We start from the raw sequence: 18,566 nt of genomic DNA, 5'->3' as shown, positions 1-18,566 counted from the left end.
CTATCCACAAATGTATGGAGACTGCAATAAAAAAAATTAATCTTAAAAAAAAAAGAAAAGAAAAAAAAAAGACTCAATTCAGCTCAAAAGGCAGTATTGGTCAAACATACTGATTATTCCTTGCACAAACTGAGGAGGGTTAGGCCTTGACTGGGGTGGATCACTTGTCTCTCCCTCCTAAACAGAAAAACGTGGCATTTAAATGACTCAGCTATCATCAGTTTTACAAATTAAATCATCGATCACTTTTTAAAAATAAACCAACATACCTTTGCAGGTCCAGATGCAAGTTGATTTGGATCTGTGGCTGGGGCAGAAGCCAGCCTCTGAGCAAGCAGAGAAACTTGTTGCCTGAAGAGAAAGCAAAACAGTGCTGAGTGACATCCACTTAAAAATATTTAACATGGGCCTCAGCAAACAGGTGTGCTAATGGTACAGTTGATCGTCTAATCGCAGTCTTTAACACTGAAGTTACCATTGCAGGCATGTCTCTGACACATAGCTACTGCAAATAAGTGGTTGCTGAGCAGTTAACCTTGTGAACAGTGGTGTTAGGGATGCTACTTTTACGTTGAACAGCTTACAAGAGCTGGAACCAACAACAAAAACTAGATCTGAAGATAATCACAATCAACACATGCTCTGCTTTCTAGCAGCAGTTTAACAATGGCAAAAACATATCCATGTTATTTATTAAAAAAACAAACAAACAAAAAAAAACATTATTAGAAATACCTGTTAATGCCAGTGGGAACAACCATTGGATCCTGTGCCAACACTCTCTTAATACCCTGAAGGGCAACCATCTTCGCCTTGGCAATGGGATCCATAATGTTATCTGTAGCAAATTTGTCCAAATCTGCAATAATAGGTGAAATTAGTGGAAGTATGGAAAAACAAAAGAAAAAAGAAGAAGTTGTGGCTGTGACAAGACATGAAGCTTACCTTTATCTGGGAAGAAGCTGTTGGTCAGAGTTGACTGTTTTACTGCTGGCTGCTGCTGTTGTGATTGATGGCCAAGTCCTGGCTGGATCACTGGCTGCATCCCTGGCTGCACCCCAGGCTGCATCCCTGGCTGCACCCCAGGCTGCATCCCTGGCTGCACCCCAGGCTGCATCCCAGGCTGCATCCCTGGCTGCACCCCAGGCTGCATCCCTGGCTGCACCCCAGGCTGCATCCCTGGCTGCATCCCTGGCTGCATCCCAGGCTGCATCCCAGGCTGCATCGTCCTCATCATGGTTTGCTGCTGGGCCATCATGTGAGTTGGCGGTACTATACCAGGTCCCATAAGCCTTTGCTGCTGCAAAATGTGTGACGCACGCGGTACCATCCCTGGCTGATTCATCATACCTTGGGGTGGTGGACGATGGTGGTGTGGTAACATTATTTGCCCAGATGAATGTTGATTCGGATGTGGATTTGGAATGCCTGAAAACTGTTGTGGTATGCCTCCTTGTTGAAGAGAACTGAGCTGTTGCTGTTTCTGTTGTTCTTTCTTTTCATGCTCCAGGAGATCTTGTATTAGAAGAGGCAGTTCACCATCTAATGAGCTCTCTACCTTTGCCAGATCTACAGCAGGAGAGTGCTGCTCCCCTACATCAGGTAGTCCTAAGGGATCATCACCCATATCGCCATGTGGAGGAGCTGGAGGAAAAGGCAATGGATTACCTTGGCCTGGCAAGGGATATGGAAGTCCCCCTAATCGAACAGAACTGAGTGAGGCAGACTGGCTCTCACTTTGTGGAGTCTTTGTTGTTGGTGCGGTCACACCAAGAGGCATGGATACCGCTTCTCCCATTTCAGCTTTCACCACAGTCTGTCCCGTTTGCAGCTGAGGCGTCAAACCTCTGTTCTCTACTTTAACTTTAGAGGCATCAGCGGTTTGTGAAGAGCGTGTTAGTTGAGCAGCAGACTCTAGTGCAGTAGAAGGGACTTTTGTCAGAGCCTTCCGCTCTGGCTCCACCCTGGCTTTGTCTTCCACTTTAACATGTGCAGAACCAGACGACGCTGAAGGACCCTCACTTTCAGCTTCTACCAGCCGCAGCTGGTCTGAGAAGACATCTTTAGGGTCTCCTTGGTTCAGTTCAGGATCAGTGTAAGCCAGCAGGTCAAACTCATCACTGTTGAGTAAGTCATCAAGATGTGGATCATTGGTTTCGAGGTTGTCCAGGTTGCCCAGGTCATCATCTCCTTTGTCAGGGTCCAGGTCAAGAGCCAAATCATCCTCATCTTCTACTCCTCCATCTCCTGGAGCATCGCCTAGCCCATCAAGATCAGGTTCTGGCAGTTCTTCTGCATTTTCTACAGCTGCAGGCTGGGGCTCTGTGACTATACCTGGTTGTGAAAGTCGATGCTGCTCAGTACTGCGAGTGTTTTGGGCTGAAGTAGCATTTTGAGGTTGCATGTGGGACTGCTGAGGCAGTAAAACTGACAGTCCACCCTGTTGTAACCCCTCTGTCTGAATCCCACCAACTTGAGCTATAGGAAGTTGCTGAACATAAGGTGTTGACATCTCTTGCTCTGGGACAAAGAGACGTGGCCTGGGCTGGGGTCCACGGGGTATAAATTGGTGTCGCAGGGGTGGCCTTTGTGAATTATGTCTCAACTCAATGAACTGTGGTGGTGGACCTTGACTCATTGGCTGCATGGATTCACCTCCGTGCCCTGGCATCATGGCATGAGTATTACCCATGCCTTCCATACCTTGGATATTGACAGCAGGGTTAAGATTGTGCCTTATGCCCACAGCTTCCATGCCAGGCTGAGGGAACCTCCTTGGAGCCTGGCCCTGCCACTGAGGAGGGAATGGTGGACGGGTAAACATACCCTGCGGTCTGGAAGATCCTGGTAGCCTGAAGAAAGACAAAAATATTTTTTTTCCCCCCCAAAAACAACGAAAGGGAGTTGGACTAATTTAAGACGCCAATTGTATCTTCAGGGCCAAAAGATTTATGCCTGTATTTGGTTTATTCAATCCAAGTACCTCATTATTTAAATGCTTACCTAACTGGATCAACAACGGCAGGGTTTCCTGTATGTGGTGGGCGAATGAGCTTATCATCTGTGGGCATCTTCCCCGACACAGAAGCCTGAGCACTTGAAGCGGCAGCAGCAATACGTTCCTAAAGGAAGTAAAAATTGTACCATTGTCCCTTGACTCTTTAGTTATTAATAAATCAAAAATAACTTTTTTCATAATGTCTGCATGAAAATCAGAAACTTAAAAAAAAAAAAAAAAAACCCTACATCTTCCAGATTATTATTATTATTATTATTATTATTATTATTATTATTATTATTATTATTATAATAATAATAATAATAATAATAATAATAATAATAATAATGGATTGGATTTATATAGCGCTTTTCAAGGCACCCAAAGCGCTTTACAATGCCACTAATCATCTGTGGGCATCTTCCCCACATGCATGTAACAATGCCTGCAAGATTTCACATTAATAATGTAATGTTATTCAATCACAGGATCCCTACCTGTGGATAAGGTGGTGGTGCTCTGTGAGTTTTATCCTGCTGAAAGGCTCCCATCCCTCCCCCAGACCATCCAGGGGATGCACTGCCAGCAGCAGCAGCTGCCTCCTTCTCTTGTCTGTGCATTTGTTGTCTGATCACAAATTCCCTCAGTCTTTGGCGCTATAAAACACGAGAAACTTTGATTAGCAAAGAAAAAACAAAAGCATGCAGAAGTGCACTCAATGCCTGCTCAAAGGCAAATATTTTGATACCGGTCTGTGCTTTTCCAGATCAGCAGGGCTGAGTCCTGCTACTGAAGGGTCCTGTACTGCTGAAATATCAGGAATTTCTTGAGTTACTGGCAAAGATGGCTGACTTGACATGTCTGAAGTGTGGACAGCTGGTATTTCTTGAGATCCAGAGGAAGGTGGCACTCGCGAGGTAAGGCTGTCTGCTGACAAAGCCGGCTGAGTTTGTGGCTGTGGTTGCTGCACCATCTGAGTCTGCTGTTGAGTTATTTGAAAGCCTCCCGTGCTCGGGCTGCGGCTGAAAGTAGGGGGAGCTGATGGCTTTCCAGAGAGGGGATCCCCTATAGATGTATTAGTAGAATGGGCTGGAGATGGCTGGTTAGGATGAGGGGATGTTTTGAAACTTCCAGTTCCCTCTGGGCCAATAGAGGAAGTGCGAGGTGGCTTATGGACTGCTGCAAACGGGTCTCTAGATTGTGGCCTTGAAGGTGGCCGAGAACAAGGGTCTGGAGATTGGAAACGAGGAGTAGCAGGAGACTGGACAGAGTAACCATCATTGGACATGCCACCAGGAGTGTGGGGAGACTGGCAGCTGCCCTGGGACTGTGGGCTGGAGGGTACTCTAGGACATTGCTCCTGTTGAGCTACAGCGTGTCTCTGGGGTCCAAGAGAACAATTATCACCTGACTGCGGTCTGGTAGTTAGTGGAGGATGAATATGGGGATCAGAGTGAGAGGGAGACTGCCTGAAGCCTTCAGCAACATGGCTAGGTGAAGCTCCAGGATGAAGTGCCCCACTCTCTCCTTGGTGCATTCGTGGCGTTAAAGGTGCCTTGAACAAACCATCTCCAGACTCAAGCATTCCAGCAGGGGAGCCGGTGGACAGATCATGTCTGCCAACTGCAGAGGAACGTGGAGAGGGTGCACTCATATCAGTCCTGTACTGCCCTGTGCTTGCAGGAGATGAAGCCAATGCAGATGGTGACGGTGATGAACCATATTCTGGCCTTCCCATTCCTTGCTGGGTTCTGAAGGGATCTCCATAGTGGGTATTGTGGGATGGTGAAAAAATGGTCGACTCCCCGAGCCCAGGACCTCTTGAATGAGGACTTTCTGGAGGCCCTAGGGACTCCTGAGAGCCTTGCTGGGATTGTGGAAGAAGACCCTGTTGCTGCTGCAGCTGTGATCTGAAGTAGGGGTCAACCTGCTGAGCCCGTCTGGGGGTTCCAGGAGTTCCTGGTTGCATGTCAAAAGGGCCAAGACTGGCTGGCCGTCCCTGAGGAGGGCCCTGCGGGCCGGAAGCAGAATAACCTGAGGAAGGGGCCTGTACGGGGCTGGCCCCGGCATTAGAGAAAGGTGTGGTTGGGTGTGAGTAAGAATGGGGTGACTGAGGCGGAAGCTTAGCCAAAGGATCTGTCCGGATTTCAGCTGATAATGGAGTTTTGACAGGTCCATCTGAGAAAAAGACAGAAGACGATCCTGAATCGGGAGGCAAGGGAAATGGGCTGTCTGCAGAGCTGGGTTGAGAGGAGATTGATGTTGAGCCTGAAGGTGGTGGGATCTGGAGGTGTAAACTTGGCCGTTCTCCCTTTGCACGTGGTTGCTCTGTTTTTACTGGCCTGCACACTTGACTTTCTGCCTGCTGTGAAAAGGTAAAAAGAGCACCAAAGGAATATTAACCACACACACCGTAAACCTAATGAAGTCATTTGCTAAACTTAATAAAAAAAGAAATCTACTTTTAACTCACCTTCTGTGCCTTGTTTATCCTCTGAGCTGCTCGGTTATCTTTGGCCTTTTGCTACAAAGAGAGAGAGCGAGAGAGAGAGAGAGAGAGAGAGAGAGTCGGCTTCTGCACGTATGTACAGGCACACAAGTCCAAGCACGAACTCTTATAAAAACAAGGCTAAAAAACACACAATGGATAAATAAATAAATAAAAAATTAAAAAAGGAGAACCTAGTATATGACCAACTGCAAATTTAGAAATGTGTTAAAAAGAGAATTACAGCAAACAAATGATAATATGAAAGAATAATGTATTAAACAAAACAAAAACAGAGAACCTACCAGATATGGAACCTTGTCAGCAGCTGGGACCTTCCTCCAGATTTTCATGATCTGCTTGCAGCGACTAGCCCAATCTGTGATGAGAGAAATATTTAACACTTACGTTACAACTGTGACATAAACTTAAAAATCATGACCTTGATAAAATACATTGTACAATATGTTTCTTCTTCACTAACCTGGGTAGTCCTGTTTGAGAGTTGGGAAGTTTGTATTGGCATAAAGAACAGGGGAAATAGTTGAGAGCTCTCCAAGCTCCTCATCCTTCTCCCAGCGCTGCAGACTACGCTGGTTATAGGACAGACCATCACCCTCTGCCTCTGTGGGGGTTGGTGGGGAGGAAGGAGTTGCTGGGGTAGAGGGAGTTGCCCAAGGGCTCTCCTCACCGCCATCTGGACTGAAGAGCCCTCCTCTGTCCCTGTACACCATATAATAAGTTAGAGGGTTTGTTTTTTGGTCAAATAAAAAGGCCACATGCGGGGGGAAAAATATAAATAATTGGGAATTAAGCTTCTGCTTTTATATGAGTTGTAACTACATGACTGAGATGCTGTGAAATAAAATGCACTGATGAGCCTACCGCATGTCGAAGAACGGTGACTGAGAAATTCCAGGAAAGGCATCCATCATTCCAGCTGAGGGCAGGGACCCTGCAATTCCGGTAATTGAATTAAAATACAACAGTTTTTCAATCATGCTTTTAATAATTCAGGAATCATACAACAGGTAATAATAGCTGCGGTTTTAATTATATGAACATCTGTAGGAAACCCTTGTTCTCACCTGAGGGGAGAGCTCTCTGTGGCAAAGCACTACGACTGAGTTCTCCCTTATTGCCCTCCAAGATGGGCTTCATACCTCCCAAGGAGGAACCATCCGACACTCCCAGAACCTTCCTGAAGAACTGCTCAGAATCCTGACTCTCCACCCCCTGTGGAAGACCTATCACACAAGCACAACAGCATGGTAGGAAGGAATAAATTATATTACAAGTCATTCTTAAATGCTATATAGCACAGTGCCCTCCGCAGGAACTTACCTTCATTTTTTTCTGCATCAGAATCATGAGGATCAGTTGACACCTGGTTTGTCTGTGATGAGGATGGTGTAGGAATCCCTAAAAGGTGTAAAACTTTAAAACAACCTGGAACTGCATGTTAAAAAGGTCTATTAACTTCACCTGCCACATAGATACTTACCTGCACCGTCTCCCTGAGCCTGGGGGGCTTCACCCCCCTCTTGCTTGAGAGGACAATTTATGTCCACCACACGATCCCCGGCATCAGCTAGTGAAAGAAACAAAAATTTACATATCCTGCACTGACTTTTTTTCTTAACCAGCATCCCAAATTCAAGTTAATGTTCTTACTGTCTGGGGTAGTACTCTTGGTTGGTGCTGGTAAAGTAGGTCTGATGGGGCATGAACCTGGCCTCTGCCCTGGAGGTATCATCACTGCCTTCTTACTCAAGTCTATCAGTGTCTTTCCAAAGAATGCCTCCTGCCGGGAATTACAAATGTTTACAATATATACATCAAATCAGTGGATATCTTTATTTTCACTTTTAAAACATGGCACATAGAGAGACAAGAAACCTGGAGATAAGCTGGAAACATATCCTCGAGTTTGCTCCTCTTCCGACCCCGACGTTTCTTGGCCTGTTCCTCTCCCTCCACTGGTTTAGGATCCATAATGTTGTCTGTGTCAGGGTGGGGCCCTAAAAATGTAATAATAAAATTCAGTTTTCTTTGGTTTAGGTTATTTGCATAAAATACATTGAATCACAACTCTACAAGTTAAGCAGAGATGAGGACGTTCCAAGGGAGCTGAACATTAAAAATGTCTAAGTGTGTGAAGGTGGGGGCATGTAGTGTTTGCATCATGTAGGATTTTAAAGCATTTTGTCACAAATTAAGTCCTGATCACGATGTTCTATTGAATCACCTTGATTATTTTTTTGCTTGATTCCTCTACTTTACCACCTTGTTCACTTCAGCATTGTGGCTTTAATTAAATAAACAAGGGCTTGGTTTGATGTCAGTGGTTGATATAAGTCTAAATGCAGCCTTAGATCACAAAGAAGGTGAACAAGCTACTATGTTCCCTAGCAAGCTTTCTGACCTGACATACCATTGAACAGTTATATCAATTAAGTCACTACCACTGACCTAAAAACAATGTGACACAACAGTGGAGAAAAAAAAATATATATATATATATATTAATTAATTAATTAATTGTTGTCACAAACCTTCTTCAATAGTTCGCTCAATTGGCTGTCCATCCAACATGGTCTCTCCAGCCAACTGGGCAAAAAATTCTTTCTTCATCCGTGTGTGACACTTCCTTTGTCGCACCATAAAACCTCCAATTCCTAACATAATTAAAGGAAACATATGTTTTAATTATTTTGGATATGATGATACATCTATGTAGATACTGTAAATGCCTTTATACAGTCACATTCATGATTGCATACCAGGCCTGTAAGGTTTTCGCTTTCTTTTCTTGCTGTCATCTGTCTCCTCTGCTCCCCCTTTAAGACCCTCACAGTCACCGTCAGCACCTCCCTCTGCACCTGCATCCCGCTCAGTACCACCGTCTCTCTCAGGGCTCCCATGTTGGTCTATCTTTGATTCACAGTCCATGGGATCCCCACAGCCTGGTTATATAGAGGAACATTTATTTATTTATTGTAAAAGGCACAAAGTAATCCTGAAAACTCTTTAGAGACAAATGAACGAGTGGAAATTGTCCAAACCTTTTCCCTCATCCCCTTCTCCTTCAACCTCTCTTAGATCCATTCCATCAGGACCTCCTTCAGAGCACATAGTGCCAAGACGGGAGCGACGTTGCCGTCTCTTGTGCAGGGGAGACATAGAGATGCTACGAAGCAGGGACATGCCTGACTCTGTAAGCCAAACACCCTCCAAACGGTAGAACTGGGGCTCTAAAAAGTGACAATCACAAATTTAAGTAAAAATAAAGGGCACAAACTCAGAAAATGTACTTGGAATTATTAACTAACATAAGGAGCTACATCTTCTTACCTGGCTCTTTTATCTTTATTGAAGCCATAATGGCTGACTCTACTACTGTGACCAAAGGGCAAAAAGTAGGGAGAAAAAGAAAATTGTGTCACCAATAAAACAACCAGTCAAAAAACTCACCCCACAATATCTTAATTGTATTTCTGAAGACCTAGACACTGTCAATCTGAGACTTACCCACAGGTTTTGGAACATATGGGGTGCAAGATGTGCAAGCAAAGCCCTCATCAGAAGCCTGTTCCACCTCATCCTCTGTGTACAGACTCTCACAGACGGCATGGACCCATCTGCATAGGCACACATAAAAACCTAGCTATGTGCACTTTTCAACAAATCAAAGATGATATGGAATAATTTATGACATCAAAAATACATAAGTAATGCTTTACTCGCTCTCATTTTCTGGTTATTTTGTGCGTAGTTCCAATAATCAGCACCCACCGATCGCAGTACTGACACTGCAGCAAGAGCTCCTCCTCCATGAAATTCTCCCGGCATACCGGGCAGGTGACGAGGCTGGCGCAAGGCCCGCAGTGTGTGTAGTTGTTCTGCCACTCGCAGTGGAAACCTGGTGAGTTGGATCCACACTGCACACAGCACACACACCTGGACAGAGATAGAGATGTAGTTTAGTGCTTTATAACATTTTTCCAGCTAATATGCAAGATTAAAAAAATAAAACTACTGATACCAATGTGATTGGTGTAACAAATTTTCTGTTGCTACAGAAGCAAGAGCCGGAGGGATGGGCCTCTGAATTGCAAATGAAGGCTGAGCCACCAGTGTTTTACATAATATGCAAATTTGGATATATTCATTTCCATTTGACCCAATTCAAAGCTACATGGATGAACAAAGCTTTGTGCACTTAAGTTTCTTGTTTTTTTATCATGTCTCTCTCTTTTTACCATTTGCACTTCCAACCACCCTTGGGTACAGTGTGCAGGGGAGGGTCCAAGCAGTAGGTGTGATAGCTGACATCACAGTCGTCACACAGCAGCAGACGAGACGGGTCTGAAGCCTTTCCACACACTTCACACACAATACATTCCAAACAACGCCAGCCCTTACGAAGCATCGTCTTGGTGATCTGCAGAAGACATCAAATTTAATCTGGATTTTCAAAACAAAACAATGAAAACATAATCCATCATAAGTTTAGCATTGTTCTTACTTTGCTGTTAACACAATAAGGATGGTAGCACTGGGCACACTGAGCGCAAGCCAGCAACTGCCCCTCTACACCCTTTCCAAAACTGCCACAGACGACACACATGTCCTAAAAATACAAGAGAGAAAACAAAAGAGAAAAATTAAGAACAATAAGTCAATTTGCAGTCATACAGAAATGTCAACACAGCAAATCCACACAGGGTAAGTGAAAACGTCAAAGCAGCTTTACCTGTAGCAGAACAAATTTATCGGTGTTTGAAAAAAGAACAACTGTGTTCTGCATGGTGTCATCTTCTTCTTCGTCTTCCTCCTTACTCAGTCCAGTGTCTGAGGTCATGCTTAGCTGTAACAGTGTAGTAATTTTGCAGAAGTATTTTATTTCAAGCTAATTTATGAAAATTATGAGAACTACATATTACTAAAATATTTTAAAAAGTTAAATAACATTAAAAACAACAACAAAAAACAAAAACACATGCTTAAAAGTGCAGCTCACCAAAAAGGCGTCGATGCAGGAGGCCATAGCTTTAAGGCGTGACCTCCCACCACGCCCTCTCCCTCCACCACCACCACCACTACCACCTCGAGGTCTACGCTTTCCAGGGAAACTACTGCTTCGTCCCTGCAATTCACAGAAACAGCCTTCTCAATGTCAAGTCACGTTATAACAATGACACATTAAAAACAAAGACTTAAATTAGTGCCAGCTATCAAAAAATATATATCAACTAGTACATGGTGACCTCACCTGTTTGACCCTTGAGCGGCCTGGGGACCCTCTGCGTTTGGCCTTTTCTCTGTCACTTCTGAGAGGTTCAAAGGGAAGAGAGTCATCGGTCTCAGTGAGCAAGATGTCAGTGTGCGAGCGGCTGGAAGGTACAAGGCCAAGCTCCATGGAAAGCTGAGGGTCAGGTTCTCCTGGAGAGCCTAGAAAGCCACTGCTGCTCTCATCACCATGGCTCATATTTGACATTTCATCCAGCAACAACTCCGGCTTAACCTCTTGTAGTTTTCTCTTGATGTCCTCACTGTGTCCTTTCATTTGGTCATCATCCTCATCCTCCTCTTCCTCCTCCTCCTCAGAGTGAGGTAATAACCTCCCCTCTATGTCAGCTGCAGAGAGGGACTCTTGTGTGTCTATTGATAAAGAACGATTAGAAAGCAACTGGAAGTCATGGCATGGACTTCGTTCCTGCTTTTCATCCATAGACAAAGGCTCCGTTTTAACCACAGAGACTGTGGAAGCTGGTAACTTCTGGGGATCGTTACAGAACGGTCCTATACAGATGTCACCAGATGCACTCTTCAATAACTCTTGTGATAGTTCTTGTTTAACTGAGGGAGGAGCATCTTGCTTCTCCTCATCCACCTCCATGCTTTCAGGGCCTTGCTGTGACACTGGTGTTGGTTCTACTTCACAGCTGTTGTTAGACTGTGTCTCTGCTGTGGGATCCTGGGAAGCTGCCACTTGACTCTGTGCCTCTTTGGCTCCGTCTTCAGCAGCGGGAGGACAAGAGCCCCTCTGCTCTGTTGTTGCACAGCCTATTTGAAATGAAGGAATGTGTGATTATCACCACTGTCATTTTTACATCCATTATTAGATACAATAATCTTTTGGGGGGGGAAAAAAAAAATCTAGTTCTGCTTGGTGTTTATTTTCATATATAGTACATCCATCGTGCGACCTTGGTTTACCTGTAGACTCAAGCAGAGGAGCTGGTCCCTCAGAACCAAAAGCTTCTGTTGGTAAGGGTGGCTCTCCCTTCATTGTTCTCTCCACAGTGTTTGTTGCCTGAACCGCTGCAAACTCCATCACTAAGATGAAAAATAATTAAACTAAATAAAAACATTGCTGACACACACACACACACGCAAAATGCTCTAACAGCCATATGCAAATCACAGGCATTTCTTTTAAGTTTGATCCAATGTAGTGTACAGTAACGACTTACCAAAGTCCATAGGTGTCTCTTTATCAGCCTCATCTTTAGCCTGTCCCATTTCTAATGTGTGTTTCTGTCCTGGTGTCACTTCTGATAAGTCTGTATCCATTTGGACTGGCATTCCCACCAATTTAATGTCTCCTTCAGTTTCCTTAAGGGACGTTGTGGTCTGAGTGTCTGCTGTGTATGGTTCAGCAACTGGCTTCCGCTGACCCTCCTTACAAAGCAGGCAAATGATCTCAGCTTTTGGGGGTTCCCCCGCTGAACTACACTCACTGTGAACCCATCTGAGACAAAAGATTATTAAGATTTTTATTTGTTTTTAATGATCGTAACACTGACATGGTCACACATCATGGCAAGCTCTGTTATATTTTAAACTAACCTGCGGCACATGCTGCAACACTGCAAAGCAACAGACGGGTTGGCAGCTTTGCTGCACACACAACATATAGAACTGCGGTGATGCTGGCATCCCTCACACACGGCGTAGTTATCAAACCACTGGGCCGAGCCTGGCAGCACTAGTCCACGGACTCCGCACACCACACATACACGACACCTCTAATAGAATAAAGATTACAGAGCACAATTACCCAAAAAAAGCAGACAGGGAAAAAACAAAAAACAACAACAAAAAAAACCTTTACCAATGTCTTTTTAAACAGAAATAATTTGGATAAAATAAGGTAAGATTATGTTTTATTAAATAAGTGAATGTCCAGTTTCAATATACGGAAATCTTTTTGGATAGAGGGTTAAATAAAGAAAAAGGATTTACTCTGCATTTCCATGGGTCAGAGGGAAGAGAATCCATGGCTGGCTGGAGACAGAAGGTGTGGTATCCCTTATCACAAGCATCACATACCAACATTTTGGAGTCTTCACCTGGTTGTCTAAGAAAAAGTAATAATAAGTGGAAAAGGGAGATTTAATCAATTCAAATAAAATAATCAGTTAAAATAAAAACAAAGTAAAACAGGACACACATCTGAGAAAAAGGAACGATGCTAGACTGTTAGACTCACCTGCAAGTCTGGCACACTTTACACTCTGGACACTGCCATCCTGCCCTCTGGATAGGTGTGGCTCCAATCTCCAGACAGGCTGCATGGTAGTGGAGACCACAACCCGTGCAGAAGAGCAAATCAGTGAGCTCGCCTGCTGAGTCACATACTGCACACCAAGACTCTTCACCAGCTGCATAAAACAAACAAACAAAACAAAAAACAAAAAAACATATGAATAGGTTTCATAAAAATATTCTCAGTTCACCTTAAATTATCATGAGACTCAACAAGGTATGAAGCTAGCACTTAACTCTCATGTTTTGTTTAAATTTTAGTAAGTTTTCAGTTTTTAAGAAAGACAAGTTAAAAGTAGACAAAAAAGAAATTAAGTTACACAGACAGCTGACATTTTAAACAATAAAGACGTCTTTAAGTCTTGTCAAACTGCTAGTCCACAGATGATGAGCCAGATATACATGGAGCATAACAAATATCCAAGCCAAACAATATGCTGCTTTTCTACTTTTTTGCTGTTTGATTGGCAGCAGGACATCATATGTGTGTGTAAAGTCCTAGTCTGAAACAGAAGCCTTTGTCAGAATTGTGATGACTTTCTTACACAGTGTCACTTACCCAGCTCCTCTGCCTTATCTATGTGCTCTGGACAGAGGAGGACCAGCTGTTTCATAGACTGAAAGGATCCACTGGCTGCTGAGCAGGGAAAGTGGTAGAACCGCAAACAGCCCTCAGCATGGCATCGAATGGTTGCACCCAGCCTTTTGCAGTATTCGCAAATCTGGAGCAAGCCAAGGGTATCAAGTTTGGTTTGTCTTTATATTTTCATCGAGTACATCTAATCCAGGTTAATCAAACTACACTTACCCGCTGTGTCCCTGAGATAACAGCTTTATCCACATTCTCCAACTCTTCATCCTCTGTCTGCTTTACTCCCTCTGACCACACTGCACACCAGTGGTGAACCCAACATCCCCCTGTTTATAATAAAGCCCAACATTAGTAAAATATCTAACCAAACCTCTGTTCTACATCAGCGTGCTCTAGTAGAAAGAACCTAACATGTTTCAAACAATTCTAACAGAAATTAAAAAAAATAAAATAATCATATTCATATACACACATATATATATATATTTTTTTATTTATTTATTTATTTGTTTAGACTTTAACCTGAGTCATCAAGGAGTGCTGTCAGACAAGGCGAATCAGGAAATCCAATGGAAGACAGGTCATCATTTCCAGGCTGTGGCAGTGGGGAAGCTGATGGCTTGAGGGTTGGCCGCTCAGAAAATGGTCCAAAGTGCCTCAGTTCCCGCTGTCCATGCAGACTCCGCTCCACACAGTTACAAAGCGCACAGGCTCGAACGCTCTCTCTGTACACAGGTGAGAAATTGTTGAAAGCACCTTCTTTGGATAAAGCAAGAAGCACAGCAGGTTTTATTATATAATAAAGGGCTTACACAGATGTGCTAGAAGAGGCTGCATTAGCACTCGACGACTCCACAGCAGGAATGGCCTTAGACGCCCCGGCAGAAGAGACAAGCTGCTTTGCAGTGGCATTGTCATCAGCTAGACAAAAGGAAAAAATGTTTAAAGGCAATTTTTTTTTTAAATAAATCTTAAGAATAATTGCATGAAACACACAAATAGCTCCCTTATTCACAATGGTAGCCACAGCTTAAAGGGAAAAAACACACCATTATCTTCATAAAGGTGCAGAAGAGAGTCCAGAAAGCAAAGAAAACATTACCTGTTGGTTCAGAGTCATTCTCTTCGCAGTTTGATTTCTGCTCGTCCATCCCCCGTACTGATTTTGACCTCCCTGACAGAGATCTGCAATTTAAAAATGTAAACTAGCACCAGTTTGCAAATCATTGTCATAGTAATTATTATGGTAATTCCACAATACTGTAGATAAAAAATACATTTTAAAAAAATGGGCATACTATTTTAAAATGCTAATGTCATCATCATCACATAATGTAGAGAAAAGAAAAAGAAAATGAAACACAAAAAACCCGAAAGATTTTCCTTATTTTCTCCTATATAAAACTGAGCAGTTAAGTGATCTCCAGTTTCTCACTTGCTGAGACAGAAAACTCCAATGTTCATAATCCAACATATTAAACATAAAAAGCCATCTTAACCACAAAATGCACACTCTACGCATCCAAACCCACTTTTACATAAAAGCCAACAACACAACTAATAAATGCTGCCTGCTGTTTCTTTCCCCCCCTCTCCCCCTCTTTTTTAAAGATAATTTCCTTGTATTTATCCTGTACAATCGAGCTTTTTTCGCAAACTCGTAAAAACAGCGTTAAGGTTATAAGAGCACGATCAATCCGACAACGTTTTAACAACTCAAGTTATTTACCCAGCAATTCATAATCCAAATCGGTCAAGCAGTTTTGGTGGAAAAGCGCGAAATGTTAAAACTAAAATGGTGTTTTGCTAAATAAAACAACCATAAATCGGGATACACAAAGAACATACAACTTCCGTGTGTGGAGCTTCCTGTTGCAGCGGGACTCCTTTCGTGCAGAACCTCGTCGCAAGCATCATAGTTCCGCTGCGAGGTTCACGCCATTAACAAAAATACTGTAAAACAAACAACGAGGGCCTCACCATATTTTACCCACATAGCTAATCAAACGACCCATTCTCATGCGTGTAACGTTTAAAGCTCTTAACAGGCATTTTAAACGAGGTCGGACAACTTCAATTCGCGTAGTAGCCCATATGTTTTTGCTATATTACAGCTTCGCTAGGATTTATAAGTATGATCGCGAAACCGAAAAAGACCCGCACAATCGACATCAGTGCGATGCTGGCAAATAACGTGACGATGGCTTCAAAGTACAAATCAAACACAGAAGAGCGTTTTTTCAGGAGTTACAAAATGTAAATTGTGCCATCATACTTGAGGAAAAAGCCTTCCTGTGGGTTAACGCTGTCATACCCATTTGGTAATGATTTCTTTTCATTTTCACTGGGGCAGGTGGAAGCGGATCCCAGCCCGAGGACGACTGGGCTTTTCTGGTGGTTCATGCACAGAAGCATCAGTTATTACAAGCCGAATTTAACGCTTTTAATACAGCACAAAGTATCAAAAGTATTTCAATCCTTGTCAAAATTACCCAGGGTTGTTTTGCACGTCTTTCCCATTAGTGGGAACACAAAACAAAAAACTCTCAAACAATTTCAACTCAACGCGATTAAAAGTACTATCATATTGCCTGGTGGTGCGCATCATTAGCAGATTGCACAGACGTTGCTAGCTGGAGAATGCAACTGAGCTACTGCACGAAATGAAACGTTAACGTTGCATGTCCGTATTAAACACACTCGATGGAACCAGAAACGGGCTTTCTTCTTGACAACAAACTAGATCTTCCAAATCTAACTCGACTCATATCTCAGTTCATGTGGATACCATATATGTTTTATCTCAATAATACAGTTACTAACACGTAAAGCAAAGTAATAACACGACGAGTGCTTTAACGTCTTAACATCCTGGCTAGCGAAGTTGACGTTAAAAGTGTTAACGTTACAAATTAACTTAAAGGGTAGAGGTGTTTGCTTTTAGTTTATACTCTTTACAAATAGCGACAACGATTTGTTGCAGTAACTGTACATAATAACAGAAAAGCTACTGATATTTTACAATTGAACAACTGCAGCGCTAAGCACTATTTCTCAATGTAAACATCGACTTCAAAGGGTTGGTTCTGTCCAGAAAATTGCCATGTCCATGTCACTGGCGGCAGGCTGAAACGGAAAAGCTAAAAACTACCAACAGTGACGTAGCTGCAAAGTCTTGGAAAGAGAAAAAAACTTCATAAAATACACAAAATCCCACAAACATGGACATACCTTTAAAAATGTTAACCTGCTACACTGCGTATAATGGCGCGGAAACAGTCGATGTGCAACATATATCAACCTAAAGTTAGCTCCCAGGTAACATTGCTAGTTTTCCAGCAATTACACAGCCCCCATCCACTCGAAGCTAACAGCTAAACACTACCGACTGTAGAGCTAACACCCGGTCTAAGGTCAGGGTTGGCGTGTCTTTAGGTAACAGGTTTAAAGGAGCCATAATCAAAGCAGCTCACCTCACAAAAACAATATCGTCTCCTCATGTATCAGCAAAATCCACAGAGCCACGCAGCGTCCCAAAATGCTGATGGTCGCTTCATTTTATGTACCGGACTAACTCTACGGCTAGCCGGCTGGAGTCAGAGTGGGGGGAAGTGCACGTCGGCGGAAGGCAGGCTGAGCGATGCTGCTAGCTAGATGGATAATGCCATTAGCTAACAGGCAACTTGAGCTTTTGTGTCGAGTACGCTATCGGGGAACTGTTAGTCACAGACACAAGTCTAGTAAAGATTCCCCGGCTTCATACAGCGAATCGAAACTAACTACTTTTCCTTGCTTCAGGGTTTTAGCTGGAATGGCTAACATCAGCTAGCTTTTGCTCTGCTCTGGAATCTCGTTCGCGAGGTCGTGATAAGCTATTGCAAGTTTGCACCACAACAGTGTATGCGAAAATGACAGCGCTGAACTTTGTTGACAAGTCACCAAAAGTATATATTTTTGGCGTCTGGTGTCAGTCGACCGCAGACTTTTCATCTACCTAAATTTGCGAGTCAACTTTGCATGGGTACCCTTGTGTGGGTCACTAGCATCTCTTCTTCACTTCGCGTCCTCAAACGGCTGTTCTGCCAAGTGGCTAACTGCTGCTAGCCGTGCCAGCTAATAACAACTACGTCAAAAAATAATAATTCATGCAAACCAAGGGGCAGAAATTATATTTACTACTAGTTTCTACTACACTTTTTAAACCTCGAGTAAACCTTGTGCGAGGCTAATAGTTTTTACCACATACGATTTCAATCTGGTGAGCGCTGACCAGTGAAATATGGTGGATATTAGATCATTTTGATTTTCGGATCCAGGGAGGCCATTTTTCATTAGACTGTTATGATTGTAAGAATACAGCTGCTGTGCACATGTCTGCTGATGAATGGTTTGCTTGTTTAAATGATGGGCCACGATGTGTGTGGGTTCGATTATGTTACATTTGTCGTGGTGCAAATTTATTTTTGTAATTGATTTAACAAATGTGCTCATTGCGTTTAACGATTAATTTTTTCCGCCTGTCTTTCTGATGACCATTGCCGATGGGTCGTAATCGATTATCTAAAAAATAAATAAATACATTTTAGCGGGTCGTGTAATGTTGCGCGTTTTGAAATCGTGTAATCGTGCAATTTGTTACACCATTGTTTTGTTTTGCAATATGCCTGCAAGATAAACGTCTTTCAAGGAAGAATGAATCCAAAGAAGAAGAAGAAGAAGTAAAAACAAACAAAACAGGACGAATAACAATAATCTTTTGTGTTAAAATGCCCAGTCTTTAAGCAGACATTTTAAATCTCTTATCTGATCATTCACATTGAGTGTATGACCTTTCTATTAAAATATTTATCATTGTAATGCAACTTCAAATTTGATTTGCAGATAGGATTAAAGTGCAGTGGTAATGTCAGGGAAGGTGACCAAACCCCAGTTCC

General features: G+C 43.0%; 1 protein-coding gene across 2 annotated transcripts in view; it reads right to left on the bottom strand.

The window, feature by feature from the left end:
* The window catches only part of kmt2d (lysine (K)-specific methyltransferase 2D), a 30,579-nt gene extending 12,013 nt beyond the window's left edge, over positions 1 to 18,566 (bottom strand). The window contains exons 1-38 of one of the 2 annotated variants that reach the window (XM_082517950.1): positions 17,106 to 18,566; positions 14,735 to 14,817; positions 14,445 to 14,553; positions 14,155 to 14,357; positions 13,849 to 13,958; positions 13,600 to 13,762; positions 12,985 to 13,156; positions 12,738 to 12,852; positions 12,342 to 12,520; positions 11,966 to 12,243; positions 11,709 to 11,828; positions 10,762 to 11,555; positions 10,510 to 10,635; positions 10,243 to 10,356; positions 10,015 to 10,119; positions 9,749 to 9,930; positions 9,282 to 9,446; positions 9,018 to 9,127; positions 8,841 to 8,885; positions 8,552 to 8,740; positions 8,270 to 8,452; positions 8,042 to 8,164; positions 7,386 to 7,507; positions 7,161 to 7,290; positions 6,991 to 7,077; positions 6,831 to 6,908; positions 6,575 to 6,733; positions 6,372 to 6,441; positions 5,971 to 6,209; positions 5,792 to 5,865; positions 5,472 to 5,522; positions 3,747 to 5,363; positions 3,496 to 3,654; positions 3,004 to 3,122; positions 946 to 2,852; positions 736 to 859; positions 270 to 351; positions 111 to 177 (exon numbers count right to left, since the gene is read on the bottom strand). In XM_082517950.1, the coding sequence (XP_082374076.1) occupies positions 111 to 177; positions 270 to 351; positions 736 to 859; positions 946 to 2,852; positions 3,004 to 3,122; positions 3,496 to 3,654; positions 3,747 to 5,363; positions 5,472 to 5,522; positions 5,792 to 5,865; positions 5,971 to 6,209; positions 6,372 to 6,441; positions 6,575 to 6,733; positions 6,831 to 6,908; positions 6,991 to 7,077; positions 7,161 to 7,290; positions 7,386 to 7,507; positions 8,042 to 8,164; positions 8,270 to 8,452; positions 8,552 to 8,740; positions 8,841 to 8,885; positions 9,018 to 9,127; positions 9,282 to 9,446; positions 9,749 to 9,930; positions 10,015 to 10,119; positions 10,243 to 10,356; positions 10,510 to 10,635; positions 10,762 to 11,555; positions 11,709 to 11,828; positions 11,966 to 12,243; positions 12,342 to 12,520; positions 12,738 to 12,852; positions 12,985 to 13,156; positions 13,600 to 13,762; positions 13,849 to 13,958; positions 14,155 to 14,357; positions 14,445 to 14,553; positions 14,735 to 14,783 (8,719 nt within the window). In that variant the 5' untranslated portion in view covers positions 14,784 to 14,817; positions 17,106 to 18,566. The remainder of the gene's footprint in view (positions 1 to 110; positions 178 to 269; positions 352 to 735; positions 860 to 945; positions 2,853 to 3,003; positions 3,123 to 3,495; positions 3,655 to 3,746; positions 5,364 to 5,471; positions 5,523 to 5,791; positions 5,866 to 5,970; positions 6,210 to 6,371; positions 6,442 to 6,574; positions 6,734 to 6,830; positions 6,909 to 6,990; positions 7,078 to 7,160; positions 7,291 to 7,385; positions 7,508 to 8,041; positions 8,165 to 8,269; positions 8,453 to 8,551; positions 8,741 to 8,840; positions 8,886 to 9,017; positions 9,128 to 9,281; positions 9,447 to 9,748; positions 9,931 to 10,014; positions 10,120 to 10,242; positions 10,357 to 10,509; positions 10,636 to 10,761; positions 11,556 to 11,708; positions 11,829 to 11,965; positions 12,244 to 12,341; positions 12,521 to 12,737; positions 12,853 to 12,984; positions 13,157 to 13,599; positions 13,763 to 13,848; positions 13,959 to 14,154; positions 14,358 to 14,444; positions 14,554 to 14,734; positions 14,818 to 17,105) is intronic. The other variant, XM_082517951.1, reaches the window with a different exon arrangement.

The sequence above is a fragment of the Aulonocara stuartgranti genome (genome assembly GCF_965226115.1).
Source record: "Aulonocara stuartgranti genome assembly, chromosome: 20".
Classification (NCBI taxonomy): domain Eukaryota; kingdom Metazoa; phylum Chordata; class Actinopteri; order Cichliformes; family Cichlidae; genus Aulonocara; species Aulonocara stuartgranti.
The sequence above is the reverse complement of the archived record's forward strand: the minus strand, read 5'-3'. Positions and strand labels throughout refer to the sequence as shown.